Below are 19,521 nucleotides of genomic sequence, written 5' to 3'. Positions count from 1 at the left end.
GCGGCGGCGGCGGCGGCGGCGGGGCCGCGCCTGCGCAGTGCGGGCCGCTGCCGCGGCTCCGCGCGGGACTGCGGGGGCGTCAGCGCCCAGCCGTGTGCGCGGGTGCGGCAGCGAGCCCCGGTGCAGCCCTCGCTGCAGGCACCGCGGAGGAAGAAGGGCTTCTTCAGCCTGGTCCCGCCTTCGTCGCCGCCCGCGGAATCGGCCTTCGCACGGCAGCGTGACTTGCATGAGCGAGATGAACACAGGAGATAAAACACAGGACATCGCAGGGCCCCCGTAGAACCGCGTTGGGACACGCTGGTGCTGGGGTACCTCGTACAGTTGGAACTTCCTTAGCATCAGTCTCTGCCCGTTGCCTGTGGTCCTGTTGCATGGCACCACCGAGCCAGAGCCTGGCGCTTCAAATTATGCACAGGAAGTTCCAGTTGAATACGGGGCAGTTGTCTTCACTATGCGGGCGACCCAGCACTGGAACAGATTGTCCCGACAGGCTGTGTAGTCTCCCTCAGTGGATGTGTCCAAGAGCCATCTGGATGCGACCCTGTGCGTGTGCTCTCGGGTGGCCCTGGGGCAGTGTGGTTCCGAGCGGCCGGCGGTGTGTGCCGTCGCCCGGCTGTTCACGGGCACGGTGCAGGCGGGCCGGGCCTTCGGTCCCTGACTGCCGGCCGGCAGGCACGCTGCCATCGCAGCGCCAGCGCCTTCGGCCCTCCTTGAAGTGGGGGTGCCTGAGGCGTCCAGCGCCCGCTTGTGAGCAAGCCAGGTGTTTTTCCAGCTAGAATGGGTGGGGTAGGGAGAAATGGGATTTCAGAGAAGGTGTTCACACCTTCCTCCAGAGATTCCCAGTGGGGCCCCGTTAAACTCTGCCCCTGTAGGAAGGGGTGGGGCAGATGCCATCACGCTGCCCGGTGATCGCCTGCGCGATCCCGGCAACATTCCGTCCTCCATCTGCCCTGTTCAAGCCTGGTCATTCCCTTTGAGTCTTCCCTGTCCTGCTCTGTTCAGATGCTGACTCCGTGTGTCCTCTGGGGCTGTGTCTGCATGTGTGTGTCTGCCCTTGAACCAACACGTCACCACTGGCCTGGGTCGTTTGCAGGGGGAATGAGGCTGGTGGCTGGAGAAAAGGATCGAGGTGTCACATGCAAAGTGACAGCAGGCAGCAGTGTTGGGCTGGGACAGAAGAGGGAGATGGGTGATAAGGGCTGTGTAACATGCTGCTGTGTGAATGAAACTTGATAAAAGCCAGGGCAGCAGAGCCCCCAGTGAGGCCCTTAGGACGGAAACCTTCCCTTCCCACCCTCCTCCCCTTCCCACACACACTTAGGAAGTTTCCCATGTGCCTTCTACCTTGGCTTTTAGGTGAAACACTTGGAACAAACTGTACCTTTCCAGCCTGGTAACAGGCCATTAGCATCACAGGAAATTTTAGGTTAAGGCTGAAATTAATAATGGAAGAAACACTTGCAGACATGGCTGCATGAAAGTAACCAAAGAACTGCAGAATGTCATCTGAGCCAGGCAGCATTGCTCACAGCTTGTGAGGACCTGTGCAGGGAGGGCAGTGTGTAAGGGAACAACATAACCAAGACACTGCAAGAAGGGGAGGAGAAATGGGAGAAAGAATGGACAGGGTATATGAGGGTGTGTCTGAGTGTGCACAAATCATCTTTCTTAGTAGCCCCCATAATTGTACAAAATTATTTGTTACAGAAGTGTTTTAATTCCAAAGCATATGTGAGAGCAAAATATAAAACCAAGAAAGTTCTCTTTGATTGTTTTCTCCCCTCCCAATTTATAGATAGATATGGACAGATGCAGAAAATTTCAATCTGAGTCTAGCTTTTTGGTCTGCATGCCTTTAAGCAGGAGTGGTTGTCTGTGCCTTGGATGACTTTCTGGTAGTACAGGGAATACAGGCAGGTAAGCACCAGGCAGAGAGCAAGTTGAAGCTGTTCTTTTCTTCTGTGTGAACAAGTGCACAGAGAAAGCAGAGAAGAGCAGTGCACACCTGGGCAGTGTGGGGCATCCATCTTGAATCCTACTGCTGTCCCCTCTTCCCACCTGCAGCTGCCTGGGCTGTGCAGCCTGCCTGGAACCCACAGGTGTTTCACTTCTGAATGGGGCAAAGGGTGGTCTTTGTTTCCTTGCTATTTTCTTGAGCAGAAGGTTGTCCTAGTCGCCCCAAATGTATTTTTACCTAGTTTCTCTGCTCAACAGAAATTCTTAATTCTCTGTACTGTCATGGAATACCATGAGACAGTCATTACTTTGCCATGAAAAAGAGGCAGTTTGGAAGGCCTATGTTCAGTGTTTCTGTGCTGATGAACTTTGGCTGATAAGGCAGAAGGATGAAAAAAATTACTCTGCTTTTCTAAAAAGATAAAATTCTTTTGCTAACACAAGTCAAAATAGCTGCTACAAAGTATCATTATGGCTTTAGATCACAAACCTACCACATCTGAAGATCTTTTCTGGTTTTATGACAGTGCTATCGATTTTCAATTCTCAGTTTCTCTGTTCATAAGGGATGGTGTGGTTTGCTTACAAGTTTCATTGATTCTTGACCTGACTTGTTCGCATCTAAAATTGAAGCTAACTAGAAAATCTGCTAGGTAATATTGTCTTCCTGAAAAATGTGTGAATTCAGCCAACTTACCAATTGATGTAGTTGGTGGCATACTTTTAATGTACATAGAGCAGTGTCTGTATGATTCAGTCTTGTAGCTCTAACAGCTGTAAACACTTACTCCACAAAAATAACAGTTCTGTGATTACTCTGGTCATAATGTAGGGCTCTAATGTCCTGTATCCCTCCCTACCCTTGCATTCTTTACCTTTGGAAATGGGATGTTTGAATGAATACTGCTGAAAGGTTAAGATCAAGGGTTATAAGAAATGTTAAACAAGTTGTCCTACAGAGACCTACTGGGAGCATGGTAGAAAACAAAATGTAGGGCTGCTTTGGGGATTTGCCTATTCCACTTGATGAGACCCCACCTCAATTCTGCTGTGTGGTGCAAGCAGCTCACATCACACAAAGCAGCAGCTTCTGAAGGCCTCTGAAGAGAAAGGAGCTTAACAGTGGGGAATGAATGCCCTTTGTATATTTTGAAAAGATCCTGTGCTTCTGAAAATTCAACTACAAACATCTTCCAACAAGCCCGCATTGCTGACAGTGACAGGTAGTGGTGATCCAAAAACAAAGGAATGAGGAAGGAAAAGCTGAAAAAGTTATCTCCTTTCTTACAGCTCAGTTCAGGAAACCCATCTCTTCTAATTTTTCTGCTGATCAGCCCAAGTCACAGGCCACATGGAGGCTTCATCCAGCTTCATGGTAATTGTTTCTGCTGTGACTCAAACCTTTCCAGAGTCATCACTTCTCTAGGGACACAAAATAACCTCTCATAGGTCTCTGATGTAGAAAACTGAGGCATACAAAAACCAGCTACAGATGAGCTATTTCCCAGTGTGCTTAGCAGGCACATGGTAGTAGCCAGGTGTGTGTGTGATTCACAGGAACACTGTGAGCTATTGCAATGCTTTGGAGGGAAAGGTAAAAGCCTTTATTAGCTCACTGTGGCCAAAACAACACATATGCAAGGAAGTACCAGACAGCCTTGTGAGCTCTTCTCTGTGTGGCATCATACACTCAGATCAGGTAGTGCAGATGCTTGGTCAGCTGATACACTACTGGATGCCCTGCCAAATGTTTGAACCTTTCCTGTTATTAACAATAATCCAGCTGAGAGGTGATGCTGATGATTACCGAGTTACAGTATAAGACACACAAAGTAATAGATAGGTTACTGATCATACTGCTGGCTTTCTGCTTTGCTTGCAGGTGACCCATAGAATCAGGTGTGTACAAAAAACCCTTGTAATCATTGCTTTGCATGGCTTCCCCATGAACAAACACAGCAATTGTTTTAGGATTTTAAGTCATCCTAGGTGTAAGAAGATGTGGTATGTCTGAATCGGCAAGATAGGAACATTTATATAATCTTGTTACTCCCTTGGCACTGAAACAAGTTAAAATCTGGAGATCTTTCTGTCCTGAAACTGTGATCTCAGATCCAGACTGCAGTGACAAATTAGAGGGGATTAATATCTTGTCCTGTCAGGAGACACATTTAAGGTTTCACACTAACACGTTTCCTCCTGAAAGAGGCTACTGGTATCATTTACATTACTCAATACCACTCTGAGAAGGCACCCCTTTAGTTAACACATACCTTAGGACTAGAAACACAATATGAAATTATTCCCATCAGGCTATAAATCAATATCAATTAGAGCAAGTTACAGCAATGGTTCTACCCAGAGCAAGTTAGGTACTAAATGCTTTCAAAATTATTAAATACTTCGAAATTATAAGTGGCTTACTTTGTGCCTTTACATTTTTCTAACACCATGGACCAAATACAGCCACCATATAAGTGCTGCCATAACTGACATTGCCTTCTCTTGCACCAAAGGCTGGGTTTGGACCAGTTATCTCCATACAAGTTTCACTTAATGAGAAAGACATGACCCAGATTTCAGACGAAACGAATTAGCAGAAAATTCCTAGCCTTGTTGCCATAGTTACTTGAAACCTGCTGTTAAAGAAAGTGGGAAGAAAGGGAAAAGGATAAAAAGTAGGAAAAGAAGAGAGCAATATCATGGTCAGGCTTAGGGCATGTGATAAAGAGAGGCAATGATCTGGAAGGAGCAGAACCCCAGTGATGACACTCAGAGCAGGTTATCCAGAAAACCAATATTTCTGCCTTCTGGCTGCCATTGATTTGATTCCATGGACATTGGTTATTTTTAAGTGGTTACCACAGTGACTAAATGCAATGCACTGGTAGGTATTAGATCTGCAGAGGCAGAAAGGGATTGGGTGGGGAGAGACAGACTTCTCCACAAGTAATTTAATAAAGAAATTGCCTAATTTTAAACATCAGACTGATTGCTTTTCTACTTTATAGAGATTGTAAAACTTGCAGCAATGTCTTGCTCAATCAGAACAAACCTTTTAGCCTCTGTGTAAGTTGGCAGCAGAAATACTCCAGCTCTACAGAAGCAGAACTGCAGTCATATTGCATCAGGCAGTGAGCACTGTTCTTCCCCAAATGCAGATAGGACCAATGCATCCTGTGAGACACAGGCTGAAAGCCTAAGAGAGCTGGTAACTGTGCTTGTGAATATTTCCTGTATGACTGTTTTATATTCTACTGCTAACTTTGAAGTCTGTCACAGGAGCATGAAGAAACAGATTGTATTCATTAAAGGCTTTGGACTAAGTAATACGAACATATCACTCTAATAGGCTATTTTATTACTTGTCTTTATCTCATCTTTTTATTCCTGCTCTTTTTGAGTGCCTTCACATTCTTAGAACTGGCAGGTAAAGAAATAACTTGTGTCTGCACTGCTACCTGTGTAATACAGATTCATGTACACTGGAAACACACACAGCTGAAGTAAATACATTTGGTAGTTTGATGCTCTACATATTAGTTTGACCATAATAGAGTTTGTGTCAGCATTCATGCAAGAACTCAGGGAAAACACTGGAGTAGTTGTAAGACTGGTCTGTCCTAATCTGGGACAGTATTTTCTAAGCACTTTATTTCCATGTCAAAGCCTGTCTTGGTCCCAAGGAAAAACTCATTTTTTTTACTGCCTCCTCAGTCTCTAAACTTACTGAGACTTTCCCCACCCAATTCTCTGCTGTGCTGTCCTTGCTCTGATGACACCATTGTGACTTTGTATGGAGAACAAAAGGTAACCCTCAGTGCTAAGGAGAACTACATTTTACTACAAGTGTGTTTTCTCTGAGAGCTGGCAGGCTGTATTGGTAGCACTGGGGCCAAGAGATTTTTCTGCTGGTTTTAGAGTAGGGAACATTCACTTTATATAGAAGTCTTCGAAGTAAAACTCCTCCAAAGCAAAAGCAAAAAAATTACAAAAAACAAAACAAAACAAAAAACCCAAAAAAACCAAAACCAAAAAACCCAAAAAACACCAAAAAAACACCAGACACCAAACAAACAAAGCAAAGCACAGAAAAAACCCACCCAAACCAAAACAAACTCCAAAACCCCCCCAAAAAACTCCACCACCCATATAGAGCAGCATTGGCAAAAATTATTATAAAGCATGAGACAGTTGTATGAGGTTGAACAAAATCCACTATCAGTAGATGTTATTACACTCATTAAAGAATCCTTGCAAAGTAATTCCTTCTCTCCTGACCACATAGTTACGGTTATTGCTTTCTGTCATGTAATTACCATGCTACCAAATTATTCCCACGTTTGAATCATAAAACATCAAGCTTCCACATCAAGGACACTCAATCTTGCAATAGCAGAAGAGAGCTAATTTGATGCCATGGTCAGTTATAGTCTTAAGTCTTCCCTTTCAAAAGTGACTCAAGACATCTCCAGCTCAAACTGGGGAGAAAGGGGGAAGAGACAGACGGACTGAGAGCTTAGCTGGTACTCTCTCTCCCACTTGAATTCCTAAAGGTGTTGTAATCCTTACCAGGAGTGCAGCAGGATTTGCTCAGAAAGGTGAGAAATTCTGTTCTGTCTGAAGACATGAAAGAAGATAGCAGCTGTTGCTATAGCAGTAACCACTGCAGCAAGAAAGGCCACGCAGTTCCCAGTCTTACTGTGGTGGAACAGAAGCAGAACACTCAGGGCAGTGCCTGGGAGCAGAGCAGCACAGGTTTCTAGTGACAGGACATGTCCTGCAGATGAACGTTGTTATTAAAGCAAGCTGTGAAATGAAAACCAAGTAGGTATTTCAGGACAATAGCAAGTACAGACAAGCCCTATAATCTTATAAATCAAAAGCAAATACTGAGCTCTAACTTATAATTAATCAGTGAAACTCACATAGCCCCATTCTTTCATCCAGTGCTACCTGAGGGGAATAAGAAAAGAACAAAAGGAAGCCATTAGCACCATTAAGGTACTCAAACTCAAGAATACACCATCTCCAGTCCTCTTTGAGCTATCGTTCCCCTCTTTGGATTATCCCAAGCAGCCCCATCCTAAAACAGCCATATGCCAGCATGTTTCAGTGTTCTGTGCCAGAGGAGTAGGGTGCAGACTAATCATACAGTTACTTATTGCAAGAATTCCTTTTAATATATTCCAATGATCCCCTTACACACAGCACCTTTAAACAAAGAAATGGTATGTAAACAGCTTGATAATTAATGGTTTGACTGACACAGGCCACAAACCACTTGGTGGCACTCTGCCCATATAAACTATTTTTGTCACTAGGCAGACTAATGGGCAGTGGAAATCCCACCCACACTGGATTTCCCTTCCCAAACAGGGCCAGGTCCCTTCAAGTCCCATGAAAAATGGGTGTTTGTTGCCACCCCTTCCCATTTTTTAAGTCTGTATGGGCTGCTGGAAGCATCCCTGCTTTAACACCTAATCAAAACAAGGCAAAGCCCACTTTCCACCTGTAATTCACTCTTGCTCTAGTCCAGTATGAAAGAATTTGAGCCTTATCACAGTGAATGGATAAGGGGAAGAAAGAATGAGAAAGGTAGAAAGAAATAATGGAAAATGAGAGAAGGAACTTTTGCAAATGGTATTCTCTGGGTAAAGGAGCAAAGATAATCAGGAGCTAATGAACAGTGATCAAAGCAGGTGAGGGCAGAGCACAGCCTGGACTGCAAGCTCCATGCAAAAGCAGCATAACACATTTCCCCTATGAAGTTCAAACTCAGTAATAGCTTATTTTTCCTCTCCAGAAGTAATATTACAAACTATAAGGTGCCAAGATAAGCAGCTGTCCTTACCTGCTTGTGTCTCACTACTCATTTGTACAGAAGTCTACCAGTGTTTCTATTCCAGGAGATAGGGAGAAAGGGGAGGGGGTGGGGGGTGACTACTTTTGTGACAAGACAGCAGTGCTGAAGGGGCAGTTTTATGCAGTAACTTTTCTAAAGCAAGAAGCAGCAGTCAGTACCTGTTTTAGCCATCCAGCAGACATGACCCATTTGCCTCTTTCATGTATGTCCATCAAAAAATGTTACCATCACAATAGAATTAGAAGATGGTCAATTAAGACCTGCTCTAATTGCTAGAAGACAGTATGTATTACTGACTTAGTTGCATAATGAGAGCTCTTAATCCAACCTTGCCTATCACACTAGAACTACTCAGTCTAAGTACCCACACACACTTTTTCCTGCTGGGGGAAAAAGTTCTAGGTATTGGGATCCACAGGCCACTTACTTAAATTCAGTACATACCATTTATTTTTCAGCCTGTTTTTGCTTCATGCTATTGCAGTAATAAAGCAACACTCCATAATAAAATTACACTTTTGGGTCTCTTATCACAGTATTAAAAACAAAACTTTCCCAAGTGTTCAAGAGTTTTATTGCCATTTGGAATATGTTTATTCAAAACCACTGCACTGAAAAAAAATCCATAACATATGTTTTCACATTCTTTGTCAATTTAACCTTTACAGCAATGTAACTTTCAGACAGATCATGCAGGAAAACCACTCTCACAATGAAGTCAAAAACTACTGAAAGGCACTTTACGTCTTTCAGATCTTAGACTCCAAACAAGTTTAGTTTTTGCTTGTGTAAGAATTACTTACATCTAGAATAACTCAAACAGTAGGAAAAAATAAAATTCACTTAGAACTCCTTAAAGAACAGAATCAGGCTTTGTTGCCTTCCTTTATTCAGTGCCATGCTTTTGTTTTTCCAAGCCTTCTTTAAATAGTGTGCGACATAAAAATGGATGTTAATGAAGTCTCTTTACTGAGAAAAGGCATGCAGTGAGGAAAGAGGGATGGCTGCTCACTTCCAGGCTGCCTATCTACACATTTGTTCTTGTAGATCAGCAAGCCACTGCTTAAATTAAAAAAAAAAAATAGAATAGGAATGAATGCACTCAAGTTAAATGGCTTTTAAGATTATGTTAATACATAAACAATGATACCACCTACAGTTCTGTTTACTGACCTCTGTTCACGTTGATTATAAATGAGTTTTGTCAAACTATCATGGGCCACTTTGTAGACTGTTAGATAAAATAGTTGGTTTTCAAATATTGCTTGTTATTTGGGTGGCTAATGTTTTATTAAAAGGGTAGTTATTAAAGATCAGTAAGGCAGCAAGACTTTAAATGTAATGGTTTACATTGCTGATTAGTACTTTTTAAAAGGCAAGATAAAATTATTAGAAGAATTCTTGGTAGGGTCATAGTCATAATGGGTGTTTCCCTTTCATCCCCATTGTAATTGTCACAGCAACTGTAGATGGCATGTCTTCCTTGGTTGTCATTCACGATGAATACATTCCCTGGCTTATTTCAAGTAATATATTTAGTTCTTTTTCTCCAGCCTGCGAAAAGAAAAACAGCTTTTGTAAGAGTGAATATTGAAATACAATTGCTATTAAAAAAACTTTATGAATATAGGACATCAGTCAGTAATTTATACAGAGACAAGCCCACTTCCAGTTTTGCATAGTTTCATTTTTTAATTTATATTTCAGACGGTTTCATCCTCTATTGCTCCACAGTAATTTCTTGGGGCAGAAGAGAAAAAACATATAATCCTGATCACCAGGATTGCTTGGGGCAGTGTCTGCACTGCTTGCTACACAACAAGGGTGCGAGACTGATCACAGTCTGTTCCCCAGGCACACTCAGTTGGCTCCACTTGTGTATGGAACAGTCAGCTCTGATAGGTTTTGTGTGATTTCTCTTTCAGATATACAATCTCCTTCACAGTTTTATGGATGTTTCCATCTCAGGAATTAGTTACCAAGATGGACACACACAGATGAACCAACAGACTGCACAAAAAAATCCCCAAAATAGCCAGCAGCTGCTGAAGGTCCTGTCTACATTTCCTCATGACCATAAGGGCTTCCTGTTTTTTCTACGTGCAGACCTCAGAAGGTTCAAAGGAGGTGCAAAGTAGAAAGTTCTGCCTACTTTCTGCCTACTGACAACAAGCTTGTTAACAGGTTTGCAAAAGGTAGTGAAGTTAAACAAGTTCAGAAACCATGAAGAGCTTTGCACCACAGTTAAAAATCACTAACACAGCATTCCAGGAGCCATCAGTTTATGACTTCCCCATTTAAAAATGTGACTTGCCTGTATTTGATCAGTCGTCCTCCTTGAATAAGTTGTGCAACTTCATTAGTGAAGTGGCATGCAAAAAGAAGCCAGTTTCTTGGCTGCACTTTGTAGGCAAATCTCATGAAAGTCAAGGAGTAACAACACAGTGCTGCAAAAGATGACAGATCTTGTTAAGAGATGGTAAATATCTGCATTTTGTTGAGTCACAATTTTCCTACTAGTAAAATGTAATGACAGGCAGAAGATTTGTTGTTGCTTATGAGTTTTCCAACAGCCCTACAAACATGCCCACTTTGAGGATCCAGTGCAAGAAAACACAAAATAGTGCTCATTTCTACTACACAATAAAATCTACATGGCTGCAGCTTTCCATAAAAATTGATTTTACTCATACACTATCCTGTGATGCAACTGAAGTCTTTAGTTTGTTATCTAAATTATCTCAGCCAGAAAATAAGAGTTTATCTCAATGAGACAGTCTGTCATATACTATTATTCTGACAATTTCTAAGACAAATTATTTTTAAAGACACTAATCACTTAAATACAGTTCTTTCTGGGAACATTTTAAGATTAGGAGCTATCAATGTCCAGGGAATCATGAACATTCAGAAACATGAAGCTTTGTTATCTGCTTTCCAGAGAGATGAGAAACTATTTTGATCTTCTCTCCTACCATAATTAAATACAGGAAATTACAACCCAAGAATTCCCTAGTTTTGTAATGTCCTGACAGGCTTAAAGATAAAATTGGTAAACTAATTGTTCAAGGAAAAAAGCCTTTTTAAAAGTACAAATATTCTTTTTTCATCCCCCAGGTTCCATACACACACTAAACTATATATACCTGCAAAAATTTTAAAAGGTGTCTCAACACTGCTGAGCTGGGTAGCTGCCACCAAAACAGCTTTGCTGTACTGGAGACTACTTAAACTAGTCTTTTGTCTCATGGAAGCTGATTAAGGGACTGAATTACTCTAAGCAGAGCCTAATGATAATGGAACTACAAAATTTCGTAAGCCAAAAGTATTTTGCTTGTGGGAAGAAGAATTACTCAGAATTAAGTTATTTAGTGAATTGAGGAAGAGATCTAATGCCAAAGTTGAGATAATAAAGTAAAACTGCAAGATTTCTAATCCTAGAATTTAAATATAAAGACAGACATCTAGGCAAAAACTACACATGTTCCAAAGAGAGGTGGAAAAATATTGCTTATGCATTTTAAAATAATTTCTCATTAAGAGTCACAATAGTTTCTCATAGACAACTGCTTTGCAAGGAGTTAAAGCCTTCTTTGCTGCTTCTTGCACCCTGCTGACCAATCATTACCATTTCTTCACTTTGTCAGTGCTGATAAATATTTAAATCTCACACTAACCACAAAGGAACATTGTTCTTTATACAAAGAACAAAACTGAATATAGAGATACATTTTGAACAAGTGTGTGCAATAACTTAAGATAATAGGAGTTATACTTCAGGAGACAGTCTGGTCTTGAAAACTGCTAAGGGTCAAGAGCTGCCTCACTCTCCCCTCCCAATTAGCAGAAAGCTTTCCAAAAAAGAGCCCTGCAGTTTTTCAGTATCTCAATTTAAATGACCTCTAAAGTTATTACATAAGATACTTGATATCTACATCTGCTTTGATCACTAATAACACTAACAACTAATAACATAGCACTGCTTAAATGACAGAACCTGTGTTCTGGAGTCAGTTTCCTAACAAGAAGTTTGTCTCAGGTCTTACCAAATGTCATTCTGCCACTAATAATTTCTGGTGATTTCTTCATGTCATTAAAAGCAGCGACAGGAAGACCCCAGTTGGCAACTGGCCCCCAAAAGTGCTGTGAAGAGGGAAAACAAAAATAAAGTTAAACAGAAACAGAAATCTCCTGCAGTATTATTACGTTTTTTTCTTAGCCACACAAAATTAGAAGACACAGTTAATGGTAAAATTCCAAGAAAAGACAGAGACTATTTTTAATGTAAGAGAGAAATGAAACCTTTCTTTTGGTGAGATGTACTCCTCAGAAGGAAAGGTAAAGAAACCTACTCTAGATCTTCTTTCTGATCAGAGAGGAAATATCTAGAGCCACTGAAATAGAATTCAGTGTAATTATAGCTCAGCAGTCATTAACCACTCGATTGGCATTGTCAGATACGTCACATTTATAGCTCACTTCTGCATAGAGAATTAGCATTTCCTTCTTTCAATTAAGACTGCAAAAATATAATGAAAACATAAGGACTTGATGAAGTGAAGAACTGAAGGTGTTTTCATTTTATGCTGAGGATGAAGAAAAGCTCAGCAAGCTTGTGAGTGCTGAGCTCACATCTTCTTGTGAGTGCTTACATCCTCTCTGAAAGAACAGGGCCAGCAAGCAAAGCAAACTGTTACCTTGAGCTTCACCTGCAATTGCTGAAACAATTTGGTGATTACTTAAAACTCAGTGATTGAACAAATGTCAGAGGAGAGCAGTTAGCAACAGATGTGTACTCAGACTAGAGACAAGAAGTGTAAAGGACCAAATCAGAAAAAATGACAAGTTTATTTTGATGAGTATTATCTAAAAGACTCTAAACTGAGAAAAATAGTGTCTTAAGTTCAATTTCTGCTACTGTTATGAGCAACAAGGCCTCACCAGAATTCTTTCCACAGAAGATGCACACAGTATTTGCCGCAGCTTCTTCTAAGTAGAAACTCAATCTCAGAAGTAACTTGGCCAGATACAACAAAAGAGATGCACCTCACAAGAAAAAGTTTTGCAGATACCAGCTATATCCATTCTTTTGACATTTTCTGTAACTGGAATGTTTAATGATTTGGAGGGGTATTTAAATTTCTTTCAATTTTAATTCTAAGATACTCTTTCCAGTCTTGCTTGTAACAATACAGTCAGACTAAAAGCCACACTTGCTTCCTGTAGTTGCAATAGAAGAAACTTAAATAGAAAAAAGTGAGTTTAAGTTACACACAGTTTTGATAGCTCAACTTCAGTGCAATATGCAAAACATAGTATTTCTGCAAGTTCAGATTTATAACAGTATTCTTAATAACAGAATAAAAGCATTTGTTTGCTATATTCCTAATGGTAGGAAAATAGACATCTGCAGTGGTTAAAGCCTCTCAAGCGCATCAGAGGTAACATGGCATAACTGTGGAGAGTTGCATGAGTACATGGTACTTAGACTGTACCACCACACCAAAGCCAATTTCAAGTGGAGAGACACTACTTGTACTTGGTGATGGTTTTATAGTAATTTCAGGGGTCTCATTTGAACAACTGTAGTTTATGAAAAATAAGCTTTTTTTCTTGAATCTCTGAAATACTCACAGCTTTTAAGAATCTGAGTGACAACTTCTGTTTTGAAAAGTAAATGAAATCAACTTGGTATTTTTACTTAACTAATTGCCATTAGAACATAACCAAATAATACACCACAGATTATGGACCACTCAAATCCAGGCTGTGCAAGCTGAAGAATCATCAGTGAACAACAGTACTGCAGCAGTAGCTTTTCTCTGCTGACAAGGAGTTTTATTTGGAACCTTGAGATGGCTATCAGGCTTTAAGTGCCTCCAGGCAGGCAGCCTTCTCAAGTCTCACAAGAATTAAAATACACCTATAAAGTTTGTCTTTTGTCTAGGTAGAAGAGCAAATCTTCCATAACACTATGATTCACAGTACAACAGGCACAAATTTCCCACTTCCAGTTTCAGGGGCAAACTGAAAGGGTCCAGGACAGAAGAAGAGTGTAAGGTGAGTTATTTTGTATATTTATTGTCTGGTGTGAAGGCCATTAGAGATAAGCCAGGTGGTTTGGTTATGTAACAGTATTGCTGTTACATAGAAGAATGGGTTTCACACTGCTCTGATCTCCTTAGCAAAAGAGCATGGAAAAAACAAAGCCCCTTTATAAGACACTCTGAAGGAGTTAACACTTGGTCATCTTAACCTCAGACTTGCAATCAAATATTCCTTGAGCATCTCTCCTGGAGGTTTGCAGTATGCCTTTCAGGTGCAGACAGAGTCATAACAATACTAAGGGAAAAAGACAGCAAGTTAGTGAAGTTAGGAAGAATGTGAAACCAGAAATCCCCTCCCTTTTCTTACCGTACTGTTCGAGTGCACCATCATTGTTTTCCGTTCAAAAAGCACATGAAAGAAAGAAGAAAAAAAAACACATTAGTTTCTTTCATAATCTATCTAGACAAAAGCGTACCACAAATAGAAAATAAGTAGAAGTCAGAAAGCTGTCACGGAATTAACTTTGAATAATGTATTAGTGTTAAAAAAAAAAAATCCCATTTCCCACAAGAGCTATCACTGTGACGAGTGTTTGCTGCTCTTCTTCCTAGCTACATAAAATCCCATTATGGTCAGTGGAAGACATTCAACTCTTCAGAGCACCCAAGATCCCGGCCCAACTACTTTAAAGGATGTCAGAAGACATCAAGCTTTGTCATGACAAAGCTAAACAGCTAAAATTCTTCAGTGAAAGCTTTGAAGTCGCTTGGCATTCTCTGTATACCTCAGTAAGTAGGTCAAGCTAAAGATTGCCAGGTACCTTCCTGTCACTGCGTTTCTTCCTTCCTGTGGCTGTACCAAACATGAGCTATAACACATTCTCAGTGATGTATGCAATTACACTTCAGTCACGTATGGGCTTCTTTTTAGTGTTAACCTAGGTACCAGTTTATGTAATAACTTAATGATCTATGCACAAAAGATAGACTACATCATACACTTAAGGTTGTTTGTTATGAAGGTTTTGTAACAAAAGCTTGCTAACTTTTAAACACCTTCTTTCTTATAAAGATACTGATAAGACTTAGTTCTGAATTATGACTTACAAGAAGGCATTTCTTATGAGAAATAGGTAGGCTAATAGAAAGCCTGAGTTGCAGAACACTTTGTAACTATCCCTTCCCTCACACTGATTTCCACGTTCTTAGATCATGATTTTATAAATAGCTGTGGTAAGGGAACAGTCAGGTGTACTTGGGAAATCACATAGGATGTGCGTTTCAGTGAGTCTTCACTACAAGCTGGTTCAAGGTGCTTCATTTGGATGCTCTTGACTAGTGTAACCACTTATTGTTTGTTTTGTCTTTAACTGATCTGCAGCATCAGTTGACTAAGTTCACAAGACCAACGTAAACTTCAATTTCTTCATAAAACCTGAACTAAACAAGTTCAGATGTGTCTTCTGGCACCACGTTTTTGTGCCAACAGAAGTCAGCCTTAATTTTTAAAGTGCAAGTTGTTTCCAGGGAAGTGAAAGCTTAAAATAGAATCAAACTGATACAACTTTAACAGAGTAGTCAGCTCTGGCTAAGGTCTTACAAGGTTGTCCTAACAATCACATGGGAGTGGAACACTTAGAGAGGAGGGCAAACCAAGGGCACAGACTCTCCCAGGCAACAGGCATCCAGCCCCAAAGCCCTGCAGCCAAGAGAGTTGCAACGCATGCACCACATCCAATAGTGAGGATACTGCACCCTGCACACGCATCTATTTCTGAAGTGACTCCATTGCAAATTATTAGTTTCCAAGAACCTCAAGAACTAAATTCAGTCTCTTAACAAACAAAACATTGTACTAATGTTTTCAGATCTGTGAACAACAACTGTTGGATTTACTCAGTTTCCAAGTGTCAGTTTTCTGTAAAAATGTCTAGACAAGACTAGAGGAACCCATGAGCAACAAAGACCTTGTATCAGTACTAAGTTCATTCCAAAAAGGCTACAGTGGGAAAGACTTAGTTTTCTAAAATTTCTGCATCTATTTCCCTCATTCTGGCAATAAGAATATTCATAGGCCAGAGACCATTCTGCAAATATAGGTGAACTGTCACTATGTGTTTTCCCCATACTGCCGTCCCCTAAGTGGAAAGGGCACTACCCTTCTGCAAAAAGGCCGACTGTTCAGTTCTCAGAGCACACAAGACAAGCAGGTGCTGGGTCCTTCAGTTTCTAGCCCGCATCACAGAACTTTATTTTAAAGTTCTTACGTCCTCATGTTTAAAGATTTACTGAAGAAAATTGAAGATCAGCTAATTTCAGTTTTATGACCAATGCTAACTCCTCTGAAGTTTGCTTAAATTAAAAGGTAAGTTCCTAGACAGTTCACATCAGTCTAAGTGCTCAGGCTTTCTAGGGAATGAACTATCTCTATTTCAAAGCCCTCTATATTAACAGAGTCCCTACATTTGCATTAGTGCTGAGTCATCAGGAAGAGACATTTCAGAAGTGCCCCAGCACACTGCAATGTCCGTGCTTATTTTTCTGTTATCAGGAGATTTTTGCATTCCTTGCAATTCGTTATGTGATGAAAGCAATTTAGGCTTCTACCACAAGAAAATGACAGCTTGTCTAGAATGATGTCTTCACTCTTAGAAGAGGAGGGAAGCTGTTTTATTAGATGTTTTTCAGAAGAGGTTTTAAATCAATAGGATAGGAAGTAAGAGGATGCAGTTGCCTACTATTAGTGGCTTAGATAATATGACTATAGTGACAGCTGTCATTTTTAGAATCTGGAGAAAAAATGCAACTTCAGGTTACAATACATAGAGCTACCAGTCTTTAATATGCTAATCAGCTAGTTTTAAATTACATTACTGCTGCATTTTACAAGAAGCAGGAAAAGTCTACTGACAGCTTATGTTCTTACTATGCTCATTTTGAAGCATTAGGACACAGGGTAAATTTGTATTCATATGATTTACAGTCATTCAGATCCCTATTAATCACCACTTGAGAAAAGCCAGATGTGAAACTGGCAGAACAATTCATTTTAATGACAGTTTTAAAAGCAATTTCTCCTGTTTCTTTGTGCAAGATCCAAATGCTAACCCATGACATAGTGCAATTCTAATGCCAGATATATCCACCTGAGCAAAGAAGCTGAAATCAAAGCTACTTCTTCCAATAGATGTCTTCAAGTTTTTGATTGCCCCAAGCCATAATAATGGAGCACTTAATCCACCACTTTGGGTAACCTAAGTTAGTCTATTGAGGGTCAAGCAATCTAAAGCCTATCACTGGTATCCCAAACAGTACCTTAAGTCATTAATTCTGACAAACAACTTTCACATTTATAAAGCCTTGATTCTCTGCAGCGATTAGATGCTGATTTTTAGAACAGACACCACAGTTCCAGAGCTTTAAGGACACTCCATGAGCAAAGAAAGGACTTGTCTTCAGGGTAGAGTCCTGTAGTCTGGGGGAAAAAAACACCTTCAGGAAGACATGCAAAGAGATAACTCTCTATTTCTTCTTATGCAGAAGACAGACAAGTCTTTTACTGACAGCTATTTAAATTTTAAACTTAATTTTAAAAATTAAGCAGGTATCCTGGTATACAGCAAGGCAAAAGACATTCCATCCACAATGGTAGAAACCTGTGGAATGCTCTTCTTACTGAAATACAGTCACATATGCAGCTTGTTTGAAAACTAAGTTAAATACATCTATTTTTTTATTTTAGAAAAACCCTCTCAGTCTAGGGTGAGGATAGAGATATTTTCAGTAACTGTGATGACATTAGGAAGCAGCTGTTATCTCATCTGGATGTTTGTTTTTCTAATTATGAAGCAGATTACTGGTTTAATGGCTATTTACATGCTTTACATGAATGCTGTTACAATTAACTAAATGTTAACACTCATATGCGTCTATGAAGCTTACATGGCATCCTCAAGACTTTCAAAAGGAACCACAGAAGCCTGCTCTGGACTTCTGTTTTGCTTCAAGGTTGTTCTCTTCCTTCTCATATTTTTGCCCCACTATTTTTGTGGACTTTGATTTTGTGAATACCAAACAAATTGAGCAAACTTTCCAGTGCCTCACCATCCCCATGGTAAAACACATCCTCCTAGTATCTCATCTAAATCTATCCTCCTGAAGTTTAAGGCTTTACATTATAATCCCTTGTCCACGCAGCCTTACACCATGTCCTGCTACTAACCAAGACTACGTTTCTCAGCTAAACAGATGTCCTCCTACACGCTTGCTCAACATCGAACACCAGCTGCAATAGATGCAGGTAAAACAGCAAGCAATAGCTATAGTGAAAGGTTGCTCAACCACCTTTACTAGAAGAGATCATTTTTATTTATTTAGTTTGTCAAGCAGCCTGTCAGCTAGAGAAACTTAAACCTGCCTACCCAAGATTGTTCCTGCACAGCAGCTCAGCAAGATTTAAGTATGCCAAAACTATTCTTTAATGCAGTCGTATAGTTTCAGTCCAGAGTGCCATATCCCTTACCACAGCACGCAAGACAAAGCTTGACACAAGCACTGAGCTGTCTGGGAGGTGACTTAAGCCACGTTCCCACGACAGCGGGGCTCTAGCAAGCCTCTGGAAAGAGACACCTACTTACACGTACTCAAGAGATCCAAACAAGCGATCTTCAGCCTGCAACCACGACCAAGCTCGCTTCTGCCCAAGGCAGAGCGAAGCTCTTTCTGCCCTTGTGGCAGGCAGCAGTCAGGCTGTCCCGGTCCCGGGCTCCTGAGCCCGCTGCCACCCCGTGCCTCAGCGAGCCCTGCCCGCGGCGGGGCGGCACTGGCGGCTGTCACAGCCGGGACGGGAAGGTCACGGAGGGCCGCAGCTGCGGCTTCAAAGCGCGCCGCGTCACTTCAAGGTCAAGGCCGGTTTGCTCGGGCCGGGGCGGGACAGTGACAGTCCCGACCGCTCCCGGGGGCTGAGGTGACGACGGGCGACACAAGGGGGACGACGGGACCACGACACCTCCGGACCGGCTCCTCGCTGCCTTCTCCACCCGGCCAGACGCCGGTGAGGGCGACCTCGCCAGGGGTCAATCGGTGCCAACCGTCCGACCCCGTCCCGGGCGCCCCGAGGCTGCGGGGAGCTGAGGGGTTCGGGGACCGAACGCTGGTCCCTGCCGCCCGCCCGGGCAGGGCGGTGGGCTCGGCGATGACGCCCCCCGCGCCGCGCTCACCTCATCAGGTAATCCCTGAATTCTTTGCTGCGCACATAGTCCGCGGCCTTGCGGCCCAGCGCCGCCGCCATGGCGCCTCGGCGGCAGTGGGGGAAGGGATCGCCCGCCTGGCCCGGCCGCCTCGCGCCGCGACGCCGCCGCCGGTGACAAGTGCCCCACGCGCCCCCCGCCGCCCGCTTTACGGCAGCGCGCGCGCCCTCCCACCCCGCCCCGCCCCGCCCCCGCGGCGCTCTCGCAGCCCATTGGCCGGGGCAGCCCCGCCCCCCGCGCGCGCCCGGCCTGGGGAGACGGTCACGGGCAGGGGGAAAGGCAGGGGCCGTAAAGCAACGCGGCGGGGGGAGGGGGGCAGAGCGTCGCAAAGCGCGGCGAGGAGGGGTCGCCGTGGGCCGAGCCGCCGGCATTCCTCCGCCGCACGCGGGGCTGCGTCGCGCGG

The 19,521-nt window shown here is 42.4% G+C and overlaps 1 protein-coding gene and 1 long non-coding RNA gene across 2 annotated transcripts in view; one reads left to right on the top strand and one right to left on the bottom strand.

The window, feature by feature from the left end:
* Nucleotides 1-8,373: 8,373 nt before the first annotated feature.
* Nucleotides 8,374-19,267, bottom strand: MPC1 (mitochondrial pyruvate carrier 1). The gene is made up of 5 exons (XM_068185224.1): nt 19,089-19,267; nt 14,237-14,240; nt 11,869-11,965; nt 10,137-10,269; nt 8,374-9,376 (listed from the first exon to the last, which is right to left on the bottom strand). The coding sequence occupies exons 1-5, from the start codon at nt 19,157-19,159 to the stop codon at nt 9,358-9,360; spliced, it is 324 nt and encodes a 107-aa protein (XP_068041325.1). The 5' UTR covers nt 19,160-19,267; the 3' UTR covers nt 8,374-9,357.
* Nucleotides 18,856-19,521, top strand: part of LOC137471142 (uncharacterized) — a 35,084-nt gene continuing 34,418 nt past the window's right edge. Inside the window, exon 1 of the long non-coding RNA XR_010997431.1 lies at nt 18,856-19,096. This is a non-coding gene — a long non-coding RNA (uncharacterized lncRNA). The remainder of the gene's footprint in view (nt 19,097-19,521) is intronic.

This window comes from Anomalospiza imberbis, chromosome 3, assembly GCF_031753505.1.
Source record: "Anomalospiza imberbis isolate Cuckoo-Finch-1a 21T00152 chromosome 3, ASM3175350v1, whole genome shotgun sequence".
Classification (NCBI taxonomy): Eukaryota; Metazoa; Chordata; class Aves; order Passeriformes; family Viduidae; genus Anomalospiza; species Anomalospiza imberbis.
Note: the sequence above shows the minus strand (reverse complement) of the source record. Positions and strands in the feature narration are given on the sequence as shown.

What these genes read in the sequence shown, in the direction of transcription:
- MPC1 (XM_068185224.1), bottom strand. Translation starts at nt 19,159, where the DNA reads ATGGCGGCGGCGCTGGGCCGCAAGGCCGCGGACTATGTGCGCAGCAAA. An exon ending in TAGTGGCAGAATGACATTTG is followed by an intron (nt 10,270 to 11,868) that starts GTAAGACCTGAG and finishes CATCTTTTGCAG; the next exon opens with CACTGTGTTGTTACTCCTTG.